At 42.2% G+C, this 18,499-nt stretch overlaps 1 protein-coding gene, 1 long non-coding RNA gene and 1 pseudogene across 3 annotated transcripts in view; 1 reads left to right on the forward strand and 2 right to left on the reverse strand.

Annotated features, from left to right (window-relative positions):
• The window catches only part of CLIC4 (chloride intracellular channel 4), a 77,744-nt gene extending 66,436 nt beyond the window's left edge, over positions 1-11,308 (reverse strand). The window contains exon 1 of one of the 2 annotated variants that reach the window (XM_081586676.1): positions 11,073-11,308. In XM_081586676.1, the coding sequence (XP_081442802.1) occupies positions 11,073-11,131 (59 nt within the window). In that variant the 5' untranslated portion in view covers positions 11,132-11,308. Of the gene's footprint in view, positions 1-11,059 lie in introns of both variants that reach the window. The other variant, XM_081586675.1, reaches the window with a different exon arrangement.
• A 152-nt stretch (positions 11,309-11,460) lies between these two features.
• LOC145543832 (uncharacterized) lies at positions 11,461-16,530 on the forward strand. The gene is made up of 4 exons (XR_014081085.1): positions 11,461-11,722; positions 12,295-12,374; positions 13,097-13,466; positions 16,268-16,530. It is a non-coding gene; the product is annotated as an uncharacterized LOC145543832 (long non-coding RNA).
• An 894-nt stretch (positions 16,531-17,424) lies between these two features.
• Positions 17,425-17,619, reverse strand: LOC145543831 (H/ACA ribonucleoprotein complex subunit 3 pseudogene; annotated as a pseudogene).
• Positions 17,620-18,499: the final 880 nt, after the last annotated feature.

Below are 18,499 nucleotides of genomic sequence, written 5' to 3' on the forward strand. Positions count from 1 at the left end.
AAGTATGTACACACACACACACGTCCCAAATTTCCCTACCCTCCTGAGACTTCTTTCCAAGCAATGGGTCTGTACATCCAACTTTCTATTAGAAATGTCCACTTGACTCTCGGTCATCTCACACTCAACAAGTCAAAGCCTGAACACTGCTCCTCCTCCTTCTCATAAAAGGCACCACTATCAACCAGTGATCCTACTAAGATGCCCCCGTCATCTCACAGAACTCTTTCTTCAGCATCTTCCTATGTACTCCACTTCCAAAATTTATCTCAAATCCATTCTGTTCTCTCCATCACCATCCTAATTCAAGCCACCACCACCATCTTTGTCCATCACAATAGCCTACAAGTAGTGTTCCCTGTTTCCACTCCTGCTACAAAATGGCTAGACTATTCATCCTAAAACGCAGATTAAATCATGACACTGCCGTTTTACTAAGGATAAAACTCATAAGACACACAAGGACCTCCATGATGTGGCCTGTCTATTTCTCACTCTGCACCTCAGTCTTGTTCTCTCTATTTCAGCCACAGTCTCAATTTGTTGAATACCTCCACTGAATATTTCCAGCCTTTACTTATGCCAATTCCTCCAGCTTGGAATGATCTTCCTCTCATTCTTCCCCTAATTACTATTCATCCTACAAGTCGTTTTCCCAGAGAAGCTCCCATTAAGCATCCATTTAAATTGGTTTCCTGTCATTCTTTCTCAAGATACCCTGGTTCTTGTCCTTAATGTAACTATATACCATATCTGTGTATTTAACAGAAGCCTCTTTCACTAGACAACAGGTTCTATGAGGTTTTAAAATAGTCACATTTAACATATCAAAACCAAAATTCCTGATCTCTCCATCAGAACCAGCCCTTCCCAAAGCATTTCCCATCTTGGCTAACAGCAACTCCATCATTCTAGTTGTTCAGAACAAAAATCTCAGCATCATATTTGACTTCTCCTTCTCTCAAATTCCACATCCAATCCATCAGGAAATCCTGTGATCTCCATCTTAGGAATATATCCAAAATTAGACTACTTCTCACCTTAGTTCAAGCCACCATCATTTCTTGCCTGAATTATAAAAGATTACTTAGTCTCCTTGCTTCTGCCCTCACCTCCCTATTTGCCACTTTCTGCAGAGCTAAAGATTTAACAGAATGTCCTGTTAAATCAAAAAGAGCACCCCTATCATTCTCTGTACTCCTTACCCTACACTTCATTTTTCTTCACATTTTTCTTCTACTTATCACTAGTAGACATACATTTACAACATGCCTCCCTCAACTGAATATGAATGCCATAATGTTCTTTGGTGTATCCAAGTCCATAGGAACAGTATCGCAATATTTGTTAAATGACTGATTGAAAAAATAACAAATATTATTCCAGCAGGCAGAAACTAGAGGAAGGGCCAGAGGCTGGCATATTTCAGATGAAAGAAACTAGAGCAAAAATCTTCCATGAAGGCAGAGAAGTACAGGGCATGTTGAGGACCAGTCTAGCTAGAACATAACATATCTGCAGCTGCAGTGGGGGGATAAGACTGAAAACACGCTAGGAACATGATCTGAAAGACTACAAACGTTAGAGCATGGACTTTGTATCTAATTCAATAAACAGCTAGAGAAAGTAGGATCCATTTAAGATTTATGACTAAAGTATCAGTTTTATTTCAGGCAAAATTACAGACTATAACACAATTATTGAAGGAAAGGATAAAAGTTTCTTCAAACTAATACAATACCTGGTAGATTCAGTAATACCAACTATCCTTCATCTGTTAACACAACATAAACATTTCACTCATCTCTCAAGTCAATTTTGTCATTTAGGTTGCCACATAAATCGTGTCTTAAGACCTTAATTCAACTGGATTTTAAAAAGCACATGAGACAAAAAGTCACTGTATTATATGGAAAACACCATCATCAAACAGGGCTCATTTACTCACCCTCTGTCCATTAAACTGTTTTGCGAGCTCCTTGAAGACAAAGGAAACTGTTCTTATTCCTTTATCTTTCCAGCACTTGGTGCATGGAAAGTATTCAGTGTTTGCTTCTATTATGATCCCTATACTGCACTTGACTGTTCCTAGACAAAGACTGCATCTTATATCTTCCAACTATAAAATGAGCATACCTCAAACTACCACTATTAATAGATAGAACTTGAGGGGGAAAATACTTAAAAAAAAGACTTTCCAAAACGGATTTCCCAAAGAGCACAGAGGAGGGCCTACCTTCAAACCATTTAAACAATATCTATACTAAGAGCAATTACAGGTGTTGGCAGATTTCACAACATAAAAGCTCCCTTCTTCCTGCAAAGATCAAACACGGTAAATGTTCTTTTAGTGCCAATAGGAAAATAAATCCAAATTCAATCTGAGTTTCTCTGGTAAAACCTAAATAAAGTTAATTTTCTTTAAACCAACTCACTTAACTCAATACATGTTACTTTAGATTGGGTTTTACTTTTCATTCTTCCAAGTATTCTGCATGAAGAACATTAAAACATTACACATAAACTGTCCATGCAAGTTTATGAATAAAATTGGAACATATAACAAAATAGCAACAGCAGTCATTTCAAGAAAAGGGGGACAAAAGTAATTTTATTTTATGATGCTTTTCTGTGTTTTCCAGGTTGTCTACAGTAAATAACTGTTGGTTTTATAGAAAGAAACATTTTTTAAAAAGCATAATACATACAGATGAATATACTAGGAAGCAGAAGAAAAATGACATTATTTTTCAAATTTAGGGCCAATATTTAAACTAAAACAGACTAAGGTTAGATACCACTTATGCTGAGTCATGTTTTTTAGATAACTTTGCAATCAAGGGTCCTGCTGATAATTAAAATGTCGGTAAAGTCTATGTTATTGATGGCTAGCATTAGTTTTTACTGGATTTAATGAAGAATCAACAAGCCCTCAACACCTGTAAATCAAAAATTTAGATCCCTATGTTAATATGGATTTCCCTGATAGCTCAGTTGGTAAAGAATCCACCTGCAATGCATGAGACCCCAGTTCAGTTCCTGGGTCGGCAAGATCTGCTAGAAAAGGGATAGGCTACCCACTCCAGTATTCCTGGGCTTCCCTTGTGGCTCAGCTGGTAAAGAATCTGCCTGCACTGCAGGAGACCTGGGTTTGATTCCTGGGTTGGAAAGATCCCCTGGAGAAGGGAAAAGCTACCCACTCCAGCATTCTGGCCAGGAGAATTACATGGACTGTATAGACCATGGGGTCACAAAGAGTCGGACACAACCGAGCAACTTTCATTTCACATGTTAACCAATATATTCTGTAACCTAGAAAATCAAATAATACAAAATTTCACACTCTTCGTAAGTTTATGTCTCTGCAAATTTTTCAGTTAAGTCTTGGGCATATGTATATTCAAGGCGAAAACTTCATTTAAGTCTAACTGTCTTCTTTTCTCTCAATCAGTCTATGTAGTCCAACCTCAGAGCTACCACTCTTCCCTTTTCCTACATAGCACAACAGGCTAATTGGGTTGTCTTTAGCTTTTAACGAACTCTCACTCTAGCAATCTACCCCCTGGTCTCTACCTCCATAATAAAGCAATAGGTTGTTAACTAAGAAAAACATACACAGAACTCACATATCCTTGAAAGTTCTTAATTACTTCAACTTTCAGCTAATTGCTTTTGTAGTCTCCAATATTTATTCAGATTCTCCTTTTTCCTTCTCTCACACATACAAATAAATAGCTATGCTACATGATGATAAAATTTAATACTTAAATTATTACAGATGATTGACATTTTTACAATTCTATTATAATGAAAACTTAATTCTTTCCATAAAAATAAATTATTTCACCTGGAAGTGATAATTTTATTACAAAAAAAGTAAGAAAACTGTTATACCTCTTGCCCAGAGTCACACTGTATTTCAGCTCTAAGCAAAGCGGCAAAAAAAAAAAATCTATAGAACAAAATATATGCTCTGAGGGTCAATACCTGGCCCTGATTCTAATATTACTACTTCTTCAAAATATTGATATTAAAATATAAAATACTCCTAGACCATCTCTGGCACACCTTTCAAATACAGTCTCATTTATCTACATTAAGTTGGTATTGCCATCAATTTACACTAATATAGTTTCCTGGTTTTATATTCTAAATAAAGGAAAATAACAAACCAAATAAGGCTAATTGATATTCTGTATACCATTTCTTGGTACTGAGTACTGAGGGATAAAAGCCAAGTTACCAAAAAGACAAAAGGAGTAAAACTTCCAAAAGAATTCACAAACTGATCTCTGAATTAAATTTAGATTTCTATTAAATCAAACTTGGACAGTTTGCATTCATGACCTTAATGTTACTTTCCTTCAGAAACTCCCTTTCCATTTTCTACAAGAACCTATACAATGGACAAACCCATCCTAACTTACTCCCCTACTTGATTGAAATCTGCCTTAATCACACTCTTCAGCCTGGCTAACAAATTTCCCTTTTATGGACTCACTAATTCCCTAGTCAGGAGACATAAGAACACTGAGGTTCCACACTGCCAATGAAACAGGAAATGGGAAAGTCTTGCTCACCATCATTTTACTGGCTTCCAGACATCTCTGTAAGCACCCTTCCAAACCAACTCTTAACTTTTAGTGACAGCCAGGTCCTCCGCATTGCTCTTTCCTATTATTATTCATACTATTAGACTTTTTTAATTGACGTATAGTTGATTTAGAATGTTGTGTTAGTTTCAGGTGTACAGCACAGTGCTTCAGTTATACACACACAGTCTCTTTCTCAGACTCTTTTTCCTTATGGGTTATTACAAAATATTGAGTACAGGTCCCTGTGCTATAGAGTAGATTCTTGTTGTTTATCTACTTTATATATAGTAGTGTGTATGTGTTAACCTTTACCTCATAATTTATCCCTCCCACCAATCTTCTTCCTTCATGTTAGACTTTGCATGTGTTCAGTCACCTTGTCTCAGAATCCTCCCATCTGTTACCCATTTGGGGTCCCTTTCTCTCAGAATTTTACATTTAGTCGTTATCACCTTGGCCTTTGCCCAGAGGAGCACTGTTAAGTCTTCAGGAACAGCTCAGACAAAACATAACAAAATAGAGTTGCCATTAACTTCACATTTTTACATTCATTTCTATCTCCTGAATTTTCCCCTCTGAAAACCTGAAATAATGTCAAAGCAATTCATCCAAGGTAACATTGTCTTGATGTTGGGTTAGTTTTTGTTCAATTATTAAATCAAAGTTCTCAGCATCACTGCCTATAGAAAATTAATTTCATTTGTCTGTGTTTAAAAAAAAGCCTGCCCTCGAAACAAAACATGAAGAACTCCCAATTTACACAGTTAAAAAAAAAAAAAAAGACAGCTGCGAGCCTGCCCATAATCCATTTGCACCTTTCCAAATGCTGCTGAGAAGCTGATGAATAGACAGCAATCCAAAGAGTAGAGAAGTGTTGGGAAAACAATGAGACTCAGACTTAGGTTTTGAAAGTCTCGTTCTCAACTTTTAAATAACTCGTCTCCCTGACACTATGGGTTTGAAACATTGCTCGTTCCTTCTTCTGAAAGTATCATCTATCTACTGTTTCCTGCATAATGAGTTTACAAGTGATGTCAAAACTAACATTCCCAGGGCTTCCCTGGTGGCTCAGTGGTAAAGAATCCACCTGTTAATGCAGGAGACTTGAGTTGGTCCAAGGTCGATCCCACATGATGCAGAGCAATTAAGTCCCTATCCCACGACTATTGAGCCTATGCTCTTGAGGCTAGGAGTTGCAACTACTGAAGCCTGCATGTCCTAGAACCTGTGCTCTGCAACAAGAGAAGCCTTCACCGAAATAAGAAGTTTGCGCACAGCAGCTAGAGAAAAGCCCTTGCAGCAACAAAGATCTAGCACAGCCAAAATAAATAAATAAAATTAAACACACACACACACCTAACATTCCCATTCTTGGCTATTCCCAATTCCCTTATGATAGCTATTTTTTCAAAGTCAAGTCAAAGCTTACTCCTCTGCCTTTACCCATCTGTCCTGGCCCAACTTAATGTGAACCACAATTGACTCGTTAAGCATGTACTAACCTGTACTGTTGTTTTCTTTCCAATAAAATTTATAAAGCTAAAAATAGAAAATGTTTAATAATTTCTTATGTTTCCCATAATAACTAACTCGGTTTTAGGCACTTACTTCATTCCAATAAATGCTTTAAATCACAGATAATCAGATGAAATGACTTTAAGGATCATCTAGGCCAAACTTTTCTTCTATATCTTTCTTATATGAATTAATACTCAACAATCAGAATGCCACCATCTACTTTTTAGAACAATGGTTCCTAATTGCCAGAAAAAGAGATTCATATAGAATTTTAAATGTAATTTTAAGTATTTACGAAATCCCCTGAATCCAATTAATGAAGCTCATACTTATGAATAATACACTATTGGGAATTCTCTGGAAATCTAGTGGTTAGGATTTTACTTTCACTGTCAACAGCCTGGGTTTAATCCCTGGTGGGAAATAAGATCCTACGAAGCCACACAACACAGCCAAAAGAAGAAGAAGAAGAATGTATTATCAAGAATGAAAATAGGTGTCCACTGTTCTACTGTGTGCCAAGCACTATTCCTAATACTTTACATAAGATGATATATGGCTGGATCATGTTTCCCAGCATTCCTTGCAGTAAGATGAAATGTGATTATAGTTCTCCCCAGTGGAGAATGAAAGGAAGTGACAGGTAGAAGTTCTAGGCTGGTGCCCTTATGATGAGCCTCCTCCATACTCTTCACCAACAGCTGCAACCAGGATTTCTCAGTTACCAGCTCTGCTAACTGAGAGGATAATGCCATCGGGGCTGGTGTAAAAAGAAGCTGAAAAGCGCTTTGGTCCCTAAATGACTCTAAGGAGGAAAGCTGTCAACATTGAGAACACCCTGCCTGGGTTGCCAGGTGAGAAAGGAAATTAACTTCCATTTTGTTTGAACAACTGTTTCGGGTAAATAACCGTACTTATTATAGAAGCTTAGATTACCCTAATTAATACACATAGATCACCAATTAATCCCCTCAGCAACCCCATAAAATTGTGCTGTTATCATCACCTCAATATTAGAGGTCAAGAAACTGAGGTACTAAGAACTTAAGAAACTTCCCTGACACACTACTAGAAGCCAGATTCAAGCCATGCAGTCTGGCTCCAAGCAGTCAGGGTTCACGCACATTAAAAATTCTGCCAAATACCTCAAAAGAAACAATTATTCTTGTGTGTTAAGCCACTCTGCACCAGATTAACTTTTTACACCACTCCAATTCTAGCAATTTAGGAATGACTGCCAATAGTGAGTGAGTGTCCCAGTTCAAAATGGCAACACCAACAACTTTACATTCCAGCCAATAAAAGTAAACTCTGCAAAGGGAATCCTCCTCCCCAAGATCAGAAACACCATCACATCATACCAAAGATTCTAGCAGGGGGTGGGGCGAGAGGGCAGCAGGGGAATCAATTAGGAGTTAGGCATATAGAAGCAAAGGAAAAATCCAAAGATTCAGACTCTTCTCAACTTCTCTCATTTTGTTGTTCAACACAGTATTTACTTTTACCCCATATAGAAATCTGGGTTTTCAAATTCTGAATGTAACCAAGAAGAAATATTGGTGGAAAATATATGGCAGATACATGAAAAGACTAGAAGTACCAAAAATGGAAGGGAAAATAGATAAAACCACACAGTTTTGGAGGCTGGAGGGTAAGCAAAGCTGAACAAATGAAGGACCAAGGTTTGAGACACAGACTATCAGGATCTAAAAAGTAAGTAGCCCTCAATTCCAAAGCATGTCAGACACATATATCGACACCAAAATGCTCAGAAAGAAGGAAACAATCTCATTCCAACTATTTGGTACCATCTTAGGTACCCACTCAGAACAATACACAGACCTTACCATCAAGAAACTTACTGCCTATCAAGTAGGGAAGATGTATATACAAATAAGTATATACAAAATGGCACACTACTAGCATTTATTTACTTATTTATTTACTTCTAGTATCTTAGAACTAGGCATTGTTCTAAGCTTATTATCACCATATCTATTAACTAATTTAATCCCATGAGGCTGGTCTATTAATATCTCACCTATGCAGATGAGCCATAGAGAGGTTTAAGTAATGTGTTCTGGGACTCACAATTAGTAAGTGGACAAATTGGATTAGAAACTTGGCAGCAGATAAGAGACTTTATGACCTTGCTAAAGGGCTTGAACTTCACCCTATTAATCAGTGGTCCCCAAGTAGGACTAGTGTATCAAAATCCATACCAGGCTTCTCAGAGTAGGAAAAAGAGGGCATCCTAACTCTTGAGGATGACTGCCTTTGTAGGCCTCTTTTACTGTTAGGAGGGTACCCCCCATCCTGTACATGCTGGGGTAAACAAACAAAAATGGAGCACTGCTATTATACAGGCAATGAGAATTCACTGGGCTCATGAACAGACAACTCCAAAAACAACACTCACAGGGGAAAAAAAAAGTAGCTGTGAGTTTAGTCACACTAGCTGGTAAGGTCCTAGCCTATTTCCATAAAATTTAATGCTACCTAAACAGGTAGCATGTTTATACTCATTTCCTTTAGGTGTAGGTAACAGTTTCCTGCTACAAACTCAGGTGTTTAACACACCACACTGGACAACCACAGTCTCCACCCCTTTGCTGCTTTCAAAATAATTTTATTTACAAGGGTATTTTCCCCACTGGCATTTCCCACACATAGATTTTGGCAATCAAGAACACTCTTTACCACAACTTACGTGTCCCCTTTTCCCCCTTTGAAACAGCTATCCTGATTTATATCAGTTTTGCCTATGCAGAATCATGGGGCAGCAGAAAACATTTCACCTCTTACTTCATAAAGAGGAAAACAAGGCTCAGAGAGGGAAAATAACCTGCCCAGGTTAAACTAGCCAGTGAGTACAGAACTATGACTTGAACCTAGTTCTTTGCCACCAAGCCCAGTGACAGAGGCTTAGACTATTGATAAGCAAGATGCTTTTAAATGGCTCACAAACATTGATTTTGATAGTTATGTACATAAGAAATATAATCACCACACCTAATTCAGTTTCACAAGCATTATTGCTTAGGGCAATGTGTTTATGCTTTTTAAAAAGTGAGCTGGATTTAATAAATAATACCAATTCAAGAAAGGTACAGAAGATTAAGAAGGGATATATACAAGTGACTCAAGTCTGGGAAACAAGGCACCACATCTCTCTCCTAACTCAAGAGTTAAATTAATAGTAATAGGGCATTAAGCACTGATCTCCTTGCCTGTAATTATATCCTTTATTTCTTTTTCTTGTCTTATTGTATTGGCTAGACCTCCAGTACAATGCTGAAAGGCCACTACAGATAGCACCTTTATCTGACTGTAAATTTAATGATACTTCTAAAGTAATATGCTTAAGTAACATGTTTTTTAGGTTTTCAGTAGATACACTGTTTTTGAATTTATGTAAATTCCATCCTATTCGTGGCTCAGTGAAATTTTTTGAATACTCTCTGACCCACCCGTCTCCCTTCTCCATGCTACCTTCCAGGCTTCTTCCTTTTTCTTTTTTCCCTTTTTCTTATTTCAGATTTCTTCCTACATTCTCTGCATCTCAAAGTACTATATCTGCCACTACAAATAACTGAGACTCTGCGGGTTCTATACCTGTCTGCTGTTTCACTTCCCTGAATCAAACTGCTTCTAAAACTAATAACTGAAAGAAATTTAAAACACTGTTTTAAATATTAAAACACTGTTTCCATCACTTGCAGAGCATTTCTTCCTTCCATGTCTCAAACACACCCCTAAATGTCTTCTGTACTTTAGAATAAAAACTCAGGGAATAAAGAACAAAATTGTTCCGGATTTCTGTCAAATTCTCCAACTAAGAGCTTAAATCTGAGAGCTGGCTTAAGTAAGTGACTAAGAAAGAAAATCTCGAGGATTTTAAAGAAGTTTTGAGAGAGGCAGTTGGATCCAGATGTTCATAACTTCTATCTTTCTCCTTTGAGAAAACGAAAAATACTGAAGAAAAAAGTAAAGGGCTAGAGGTAGTACTTGTCAACAAACATGGTAGTTTCAGGATATAAAAACTGAAGAGACCAGAAGGGAAAAAAAATCAACCCTTTAAAGCCCAAGCAAGTTACGAATTCTTTCCTCATCAGTTTTTCTTTCAAAACAAAAGGGCACATAATCTTTCCCGAGGCAGAAACACCGAGGGGAGCAGCCAAAATGTTGCATCATACAAAACACTCACGCTTGAGAAACAAGAAACCAGATGGTGGTAAAATACCTAAGAGAGGAAAACCCAAGTTGGGAATCTCGGTCTTTTCCGGAGGCCCAGGAATGTCTGCTCTTTTTAAAACATTTTTTCAGATGGAATCGAAAATTCAAGTTCGTTTCCTACAGCCGGGAGTGACACGCTCTTTCAGAAAGCGTTCAAAGAAGTTCAGTTCATCAGCTCACGACGGGGCTGAGGCTTCGCCTCCCGGGCTGGGAGTGGACTTGGGTCGAGAGTCGAGGGCTGAGGTGGGGTGGGGTCGGGCGCCCCGGCGGTGGCTTGGGGAGAGAGGGGTGACAGGACCCACCCCCGCCCCGGTCCCGGGAACTGGGGCCTCCGGGGCCCCGGGGTGGCGGCGGGGGTGGGGGGAGAAGCTCGCCCCACCCGGACGCGGGACGATGGTGCGGCAGCCGCCGGGGTCCCCGCGGCTGGAGGAGGTGCCCGCCCCCCTCCCCCGCCCCGCAGTGCTGGCTTTCTGGGGTCCCGGTCACCCCTCGGCTCCCTCGACCGGCCTCAGCGGCGGGAAGGCGCGGGTGGGCCCAAGACAATGGGCCGGGGGCGCGGGAGCAAAGCTCCCCTCCAGCCCGCTTGCCCTGCGCCGCGTGGGGGCGCCGCGGCTGAGGAGCTCCCAAGGGACGCCGCCCCCCGCGGCCAGGCGGGCGCAGGGCTGGGGGGTTGGCGGCTCTGGGACGACGGGACGGCGGCGAGCGCTCACCTTGACGAAGAGCTCGATGATGGGCTCTTTGTCCTCCTCCTTCAACCCGTTCAGCGGCATCGACAACGCCATGGCCGGTTCGGCTGGGCTCCGCGGACGGCGGCGGCGGCTGTTTCTGCTCCGGGACTGCTCTGGCTACGGGCTCCCGCCGCGCTGCAGCTCCCTGGACTGTCCCGGCGTCTAGCTCGCCTCAGCCTCCGCGCCTCAGGGTAGTCTCCTCAGCACCGCCCCACGCCCCGCGCGCGCCACTCTGAGGCGGCCTCAGCCCCGGCCCCTTCAAGTCGCGGGGGCGGGGCGCCGGGGGCGGGGTCTCGGTTGGGGGCGGGGCCAAAGGCCGGCTTCTCCGGACTCTCCAGAGGAAAAGTGGGCGACCGGAGCTCGGGGGCGTGGCCTCGGCCAGGAGGGTGTTGAGGTGCGGCGCGGGGCGGGGGAGGGGGGGCGGCAGAAGGATGGCTCCGACCCCTGGAGGCTGCTGAGGCGGCTCAGGGGTGTGGCGCCGGTGGGGACCGAGTGAAGCCAGGGCTTGGGCGAGCGGAGGGCGGGACTCCGAGCCTCGCCTCCCGAGGTGGGGCGGAGGGAAAAGTCCCCCGGGGACCAGCGCCTGACACCGCCTCCCGCCGAAGCGCGGGCGCGTCCTCGCAGCTGCTACTGGTGCTGTGCCAGGTGACCTCAGCCTTCGGCCGGCCTGGAGAGGCGAGAAGGCATCTCCCGCCCTCTCCTCTCTGCTGCAGCCCCCCAGGACTCGCCTCCCCCCCAACACCCTCAGTTAGGCAGAGCTCCCTTCTGCCTCTTCGGAGAAAGTTTTCATCCCCTTAGAAGCACCGTTTTATCCTTCCTCTCTGACTTCTACGTTTTCCCTTTTGACTCTCCCATCACGTCTATCTTGGGAGACAGTATATTAACAAATATTTATGAGGCCCTACCGTGTGCCTGTCCCCCACCCCACCCCACCCCCAGCCCCCAGCCCCCTGCAGTAAACAGCGCGGACCGTGATCCCTCTCCTCCGAGAGCACTGAACGCCTTTTCCCGGAGGCTACGAAGGACTCTCAAGGAATCCATAGGGTTCCTCTTCCCTGAAGTGATTTCCTTTCCCCATCCACCTGGCAAACCTGAAGTGTGTATCAGAATCACCTGGGTGCTACACCCGGACCTGCTTTACCCAATTCTCTGATTCTCCTCCCGAGGGGAAGGGAGAAATTCCCATTTTAACAAGCACCGGGACCTTTTTGATGCAGGTGGTCTTCAAACTGGAAAAACTCTACTGGGATTTGAAGTCCCTGAGGACAGTGGCTGTATACTTTGAGTCAGGCAGGAGGTAAGCACCGGTCTGGTTTTGCGACTGATGAATGCCTAGGGCAAGTGTCATCCCCTCTGGAAACAGTTACTTGTCCCCTCTTCTGACTTTCTGTTAACACATGACTCAGCTACTCCTCCCCACCTCCTAGCTTAAGTTGAAGGTTGAGTTCTGAGAGGATCAGACCGAGGTTTATCTCGCCACATCCTCAAAGCATAGCACATGTCAGAATGTTTTAACAATTGAACGTACGTGTGAAAATATAGTAAAACCGGCAGCTCCTCCCTCTCCCAGTCCATAGCGTGTTGCTCAAATTCTCTTGCAGGAACTCTGTTAAAGAAACAGCCTACCCCAGGGGTTAGGAGCACATGATCTAGAGTCAGACTAAGCCCTGAAACTGCAAGATCCTGAAATCCCTGCCTGCTCAGTCACTCAGTTTGCGACCCCATGAACTGTAGCCTGCCAGGCGCCTCTGTCCGTGGGATTCTCCAGGCAAGAATACTGGAGTGGATTGCCATTTCCTCCTCCAGGGGATCTTCCCGACACAGGGATCGAATCTGCATTGGCAGGCAGATTATTTTACCACTGAGCCACCTGGGAAGCCCCAACTCCCTAAGCCTCAGTTTCATTCTCTAGATGGGGGTGGGGCTGTTACTGGGCCTTCCTTACCTCACGTCCTGCTCAGTCAGTGATAGCTATTATCGCTACTCTAGGCCTCCTACTGTCCCTGTCCACCCCTGCAGGCGAGGATGGCGTCATACTCAACTCTCCAAGACCAGCCCGTTTGTTGAAAAGAAGTAAATGCCAGGAAGCTGTCCCCAAGATGGGAACCCAAACCTAAAAACAAAAACTGAAGTGCCAACTGAACCTAGTGTTAGTTCTTCATGGAGTCAGGAAAGTGAACCAAAGTTTGCTTCCGGTCTCTACCTGCCTGACAAGGAACCAAAATAGTGAACCAGTTCAAAGCAGATCCAGGTCCAAAACAATCACATGGGACCTCCAAGATGACCCCAGACTGGCCCTGAGGCAAAGGAATATTTCCAGGCAGTCCTCTTTTCAAAAGGTTGCCTGATGGTCATCAAATTCAGCTTGAATCAGTTACTATTACCTGTGGTGAGTGTCTGCAGACAGCCCCATACTGGCCTCTCGGCCGAGGACATGGAGGTGACCAAGGCATGGAGGGATGAGCTGACCAGGGGTTTTTAGGCCTTACTGAGGCAGATCCTAACTGGGACGAAGCCACTGACATTCTCCCCCACAGAACCTTGAGGCAGTGATGATCTCCAAGGCTGAGAGCCAGAGCCTGTGCTTAGAAATCTGATCACAGTCACTTATACCTACATTTCCCAATTTCCACCACCATGTGGCTTGCATGGATGGGCAGAGCCAGTCCAGGGAGAGGAAGAAAGAGAGAGAAACAGGAAGTGTATGTGGGGGAGGGTTCACAAGCATATTGCATTTAAGCCTCATATTCCAGTATTGAAATGCATGCATGTTTTGCATTCTGTATTCATTTGTTTTTATAACACACACACAGATCTTGAAGACAGGTAGAGATGTGTTCTCCTCCCTCTTCCATCCCCACTCGCTTCTGACCTCATCTCTTATTCCTCTCCCCTTTGCTCTCTATCCCAGGCACACCTGCCTCCTTGCTATTCTTTGAATGTGCCAAATGCCCTCTTGCCTCAGGGCCTTTGCACTTGTTCTTCTTCTATGGAACATTCCTCCCCTAGAGGAACATTCTTCCCCCAGGATTCCTGCAATTCCCATTCCCTTGCATTCTTCAGGTCTTTGCTCACATACCTCTTTCTCAGGGAAATCGCCCCCAGTGCCATCCTACTCAACATTGCAAGTGGTTCAACCTCATTCTACTCCACTTTATTTCTCTCCGTAACACTTACCACCCTCTGAAATACATTTTACTTGTTTATTTGCTTATTGTCTCTCTCTTGCCACTAAACATCAGAACTTTTTTTTGATTTTTGGTTATGGCTAATATTCCCAGCTCATAAAACAATTCATGATACACAGTAAGAACTTATGGAATGGGTGTATATGCCTTGTTTAAGCTATAGTTTCCTGTACTCCTGACGTACCCTTTGGAAGGTCGTGCTCGCCCCTTCTGAGAGGTCAGGTGGTTTGTGTTTGTCTGTGATTGCTGCTAAATGAGAAGTCAGGTTTTCCAAGGGGTAAGATGGCACTTCCAGAAAGCCCCCACTGCTGGCACACTTGCCTCTTCCCAGTCCTGATTCTGTACTGCTTCTCTAGCTGACTGTCTCAACCCCACTCTCTGCAACTGAGGCAGTGAAGTGCTATGCACGTGGACTCTGGGTCAGACTGCCTGGGTTGCAGTTCTGCCACTGTCGTTTGCTGGCTCAGAATACCTTATTTAACTTGGCTATGTTCATTTTGCTCCTCTGTAAAATGGGTCTAAAAATAATAACTAATAATAGTTATGATTTTTAATGAGTGAATAGGATTGTGGATAAGTAAATCCATGTTAAATGCTTGCAGTGGTGCCTGGTGCATGGTAAGTGCTGCTTAGGAACAAGCTGTTGGTCTTAAACCCATCTGTCCTTAATCTCAACTACTGAACTCCCATGCTGCATGCCAGATACCTGAGTGTTTTTATATCCACTCACATTTATTCCTCATGGGGACTTCCCTGGGGGTCCAGTGGTTAAGAATCTGCCTTCCAATAAAGGGAATGTGGGTTTGATCCCTGGTTGGGGAACTAAGATCTCACATATTGTTGTTCAGTCCCTAAGTCATGTCCAACTCTTTGTGACTCCATGGCCTACAGGCTTCCCTATCCTTCACTGTCTCTGAGAGTTTGTTCAGATTCACATCCACTGAGTTGATGTTGCTATCTAATCATCTTATCCTCTGCTGTTCTCTTCTTTTTTTGCCTTCACTCTTTTCCAGCATCAGGGTCTTCCAATGAGTCATCTCTTTGCATCAGGTGGCCAAAGTTTTGGAGCTTCGGCTTCAGCATCAGTCCTACCAATGAATACTCAGGGTTGATTTCCTTGAGAATTGACTCATTGGATATCCTTGCAGTCCAAGGGACTCTCCAGAGTCTTCTCCAGCACCACAATTAGAAAGCATCAATTCTTCAGTGCTCAGCCTTCTTGATGGTCCAATTCTCACATCTGTGCATGACTACTGGAAAAACCATAGCTTTGACTAAACGGACCTTTGTTGGCAAAGTGATGCCTCTGCTTTCTAATATGCTGTCTAGGTTGATCATAGCTTTTCTTCCAAGGATTAAGCGTCTTTTAACTTCATGGCTGCAGTCACTGTCTGCAGTGATTTTGGAGACCAAGAAAAGAAAATCTGTCACTATGTCCACTTTTTCCCCTTCTATTTGCCTTGAAGTGATGGGCCCAGATCCCATGATCTTAGTTTTTTGAATGTTGAGTTTTAAACCAGTTTTTTCACTCTCTTCTTTCACTTTCATCAAGAGGCTTTTTAGTTCCTCTTCACTTTCTGCCATTAAATGGTATCATCTGCATATCTGAGGTTGTTTATATTTTTCCCAGCAATCTTGATTCCAGCTTGTGATCATCCAGCCCAGCATTTTGCATGGTGTACTCTGCATATAAGTTAAATAAAGAGGGTGAAAATGTATAGCCTTGACGTACTCCTTTCTCAGTTTGGAACCAGTCAGTTGTTCCATATAAAGTTCTAACTGTTACTTCTTGACCCACATACAGGTTTCTCAGGAGGCCAGTAAGATGGCCTGGTATTCCCATCTCTTTAAAAATTTTCCACATTTTTTTGTGGCCCACATAGTCAAAGGCTTTTGAGTAGTCAATGAAGCAGATGTTTTTCTGGAACTTCCTTCGCTTTTTCTATGATCCAAAAGATTCTGGCAATTTTATCTCTGATTCCTCTTCCTTTTCTATATGCAGCTTGTACATCTGGAAGATCCCACATACCCTGGAGCAAATAAGCCTGTGTGTGCCACAACTACTGAGACTGCACTCTTAAAAAAATGAAAAAACTTTATTCCTCATGGTGTTTCAGATGAATAATTTTCACTGTCCACACTTACAATTAAGGAAACTAGGAAATGGAGGAGATTAAATACAAGTCATTCAGCTGGGAAGGTGGCAGAGCTGAGACTTCAACCCACAATTGTCTCTTCAGCACATTGTATACTTAGTGGGTATGGGTAAGCTCCTATCTATCCTTTAAGGCCCAACTCAAATATTCCCCTGCTCCAAGGAGCTGCCTTGAATGAATGCATTCATCTGGATTCTATATCACCCATCAAGGAGGTTAGGTGGTGTTGCATGTACTAACATGAGCTTCCCTAGCAAACTGCCTGATTTTGAACTCCATTTGGACAAGTTATTTAACTCAAGCAAGCCTCCTCATCACAAGAGACTAGAATAGAACCTAACTAATAAAGTCACTTTGAGGATTAAATGAGATAATCCGTGTTAAGCATTTAATTATAAATATTTAATAAATGTTAGCTATTATTACTGTTCATATCAATGTCTTCTTCCTTGGTATACTGTGAGATTCTCGGAGTAAAAGGAACCTTATATCCATCTTTAGTTGAGCAAAATATCTTATTTTCCAGCTGTGTGATTTTGAGCAAGTAGTCCTCTCTATACCAATTTTCTCTTATAAAATGATGATAATTACAATACCTATCTCATGGGGTTGTTATGGAGATTAAACAGGTAAATAAATGTAAAGCTTCTTAATACACTGCCTGGCATATACTAAGTGCTAATAAACATGAGAGGCAGGCCTTAGAGAAGTGAGTTCAGTACCAGGCCACCGTAATAAAGCCAGTATCTTTTCTTTTTCTCTTTCAAATCATTTTAATAACCTGGCAGTGATTCAAAGTATGAAAAGATGATTCAAACATCTTCCCTTTAAAGAGGATGCTACCCTGATTGCCTCACAACAAGCATGATCAAAGGCAAGGATGAGACCGGATTCAAGAAGCAAGAGTTACAGCAAGACTTCAAGGCTCACAGATTGAAGAGCATGGTTTCAGAAAGTCTGGAGATAGCAGGCAGCAGAAGGGACGTGAGATTTTAAGAGATGCTCAGAGGACGGGCCGAGGTTGCTGGGTCACGAGCACCTTGAAGCATTTATTGATGGTGATTTAATCTTGAAAGTATTTGTCGTCCAGGGAGAATTGAGTGGGATAGGCCCAGCGGGTCTGTTGTCCCATAGAGTCAGGCTTCTTCAGCCTGTAGACCTGGTATCCCTGCCCACTATAGTCATACTGGAGAAACATGACCACAGCAAAGCCTGAGCTTTCAATTCCCTCTGCAATTACCTCTAACTCATAAAGCCAGTATCTTAATAAAGCAAGTCACACAAATTTTTTGGTTTCCCAGTACATATAAAAATTATGTTTGCACTACATAGTCTATTAAGTGTGCAGTAGCATTATCCTGAAAAAAATAATATACATACTTTAATTTAAAAATAATGCTGTTCTATTGTATAGCACATGGAACCCTGCTCAATGTTATATGGCAGCCTGGATGGGAGGGGAGTTTGGGGGAGAATGGACACAAGTGTATGTATGGCTGAGTCCCTTTGCTGTTCACCTGAAACCATCATGACATTAATAATTGGCTAAACCCAATACAAAATTGGAAGTTTTAAAAAAAAATTTAAAAATTCAAAAAAGAAATAATGCTGTTAGAAAACTCCCTGGTGGAAGGATGCCACGCTTTCACTGCTGAGGGCACAAGTTTGATCCCTGGTTGGGGAACTAAGATCCCATGGCCCAGCCAAAAATAACAAGCAAAAATAAATAAATAAATACAGTAATTAAGTAAATAAAAATAACACTGTTGGTACACTAGACCTGGGTTTCAAATATTTATTCTTTGCTAACTCAATTGACAATGGGAAAAATAGCAAATTAGTCTGTAAGCCTCAGTTTCTTTATGTATAAGATAAGGGTGATAAGAATACTAATATCACAGGGTAATTGTGAGGATTAAGTGAGATAATACATGCAAATAATTTAGCAGAGTACTTGATACATTACAGATGTGAAATACATTTAAAAAATAAGTATATGAAATAAAGTGTTGGAGAAATAGTGCCAATAGACTTGCTCAATGCCAGGTTGCCAAAAACCTTTAATTTGTAAGAAAATG

Source organism: Giraffa tippelskirchi, chromosome 3 (assembly GCF_054371585.1).
Source record: "Giraffa tippelskirchi isolate mGirTip1 chromosome 3, T2T-mGirTip1v1.2.pri, whole genome shotgun sequence".
Classification (NCBI taxonomy): domain Eukaryota; kingdom Metazoa; phylum Chordata; class Mammalia; order Artiodactyla; family Giraffidae; genus Giraffa; species Giraffa tippelskirchi.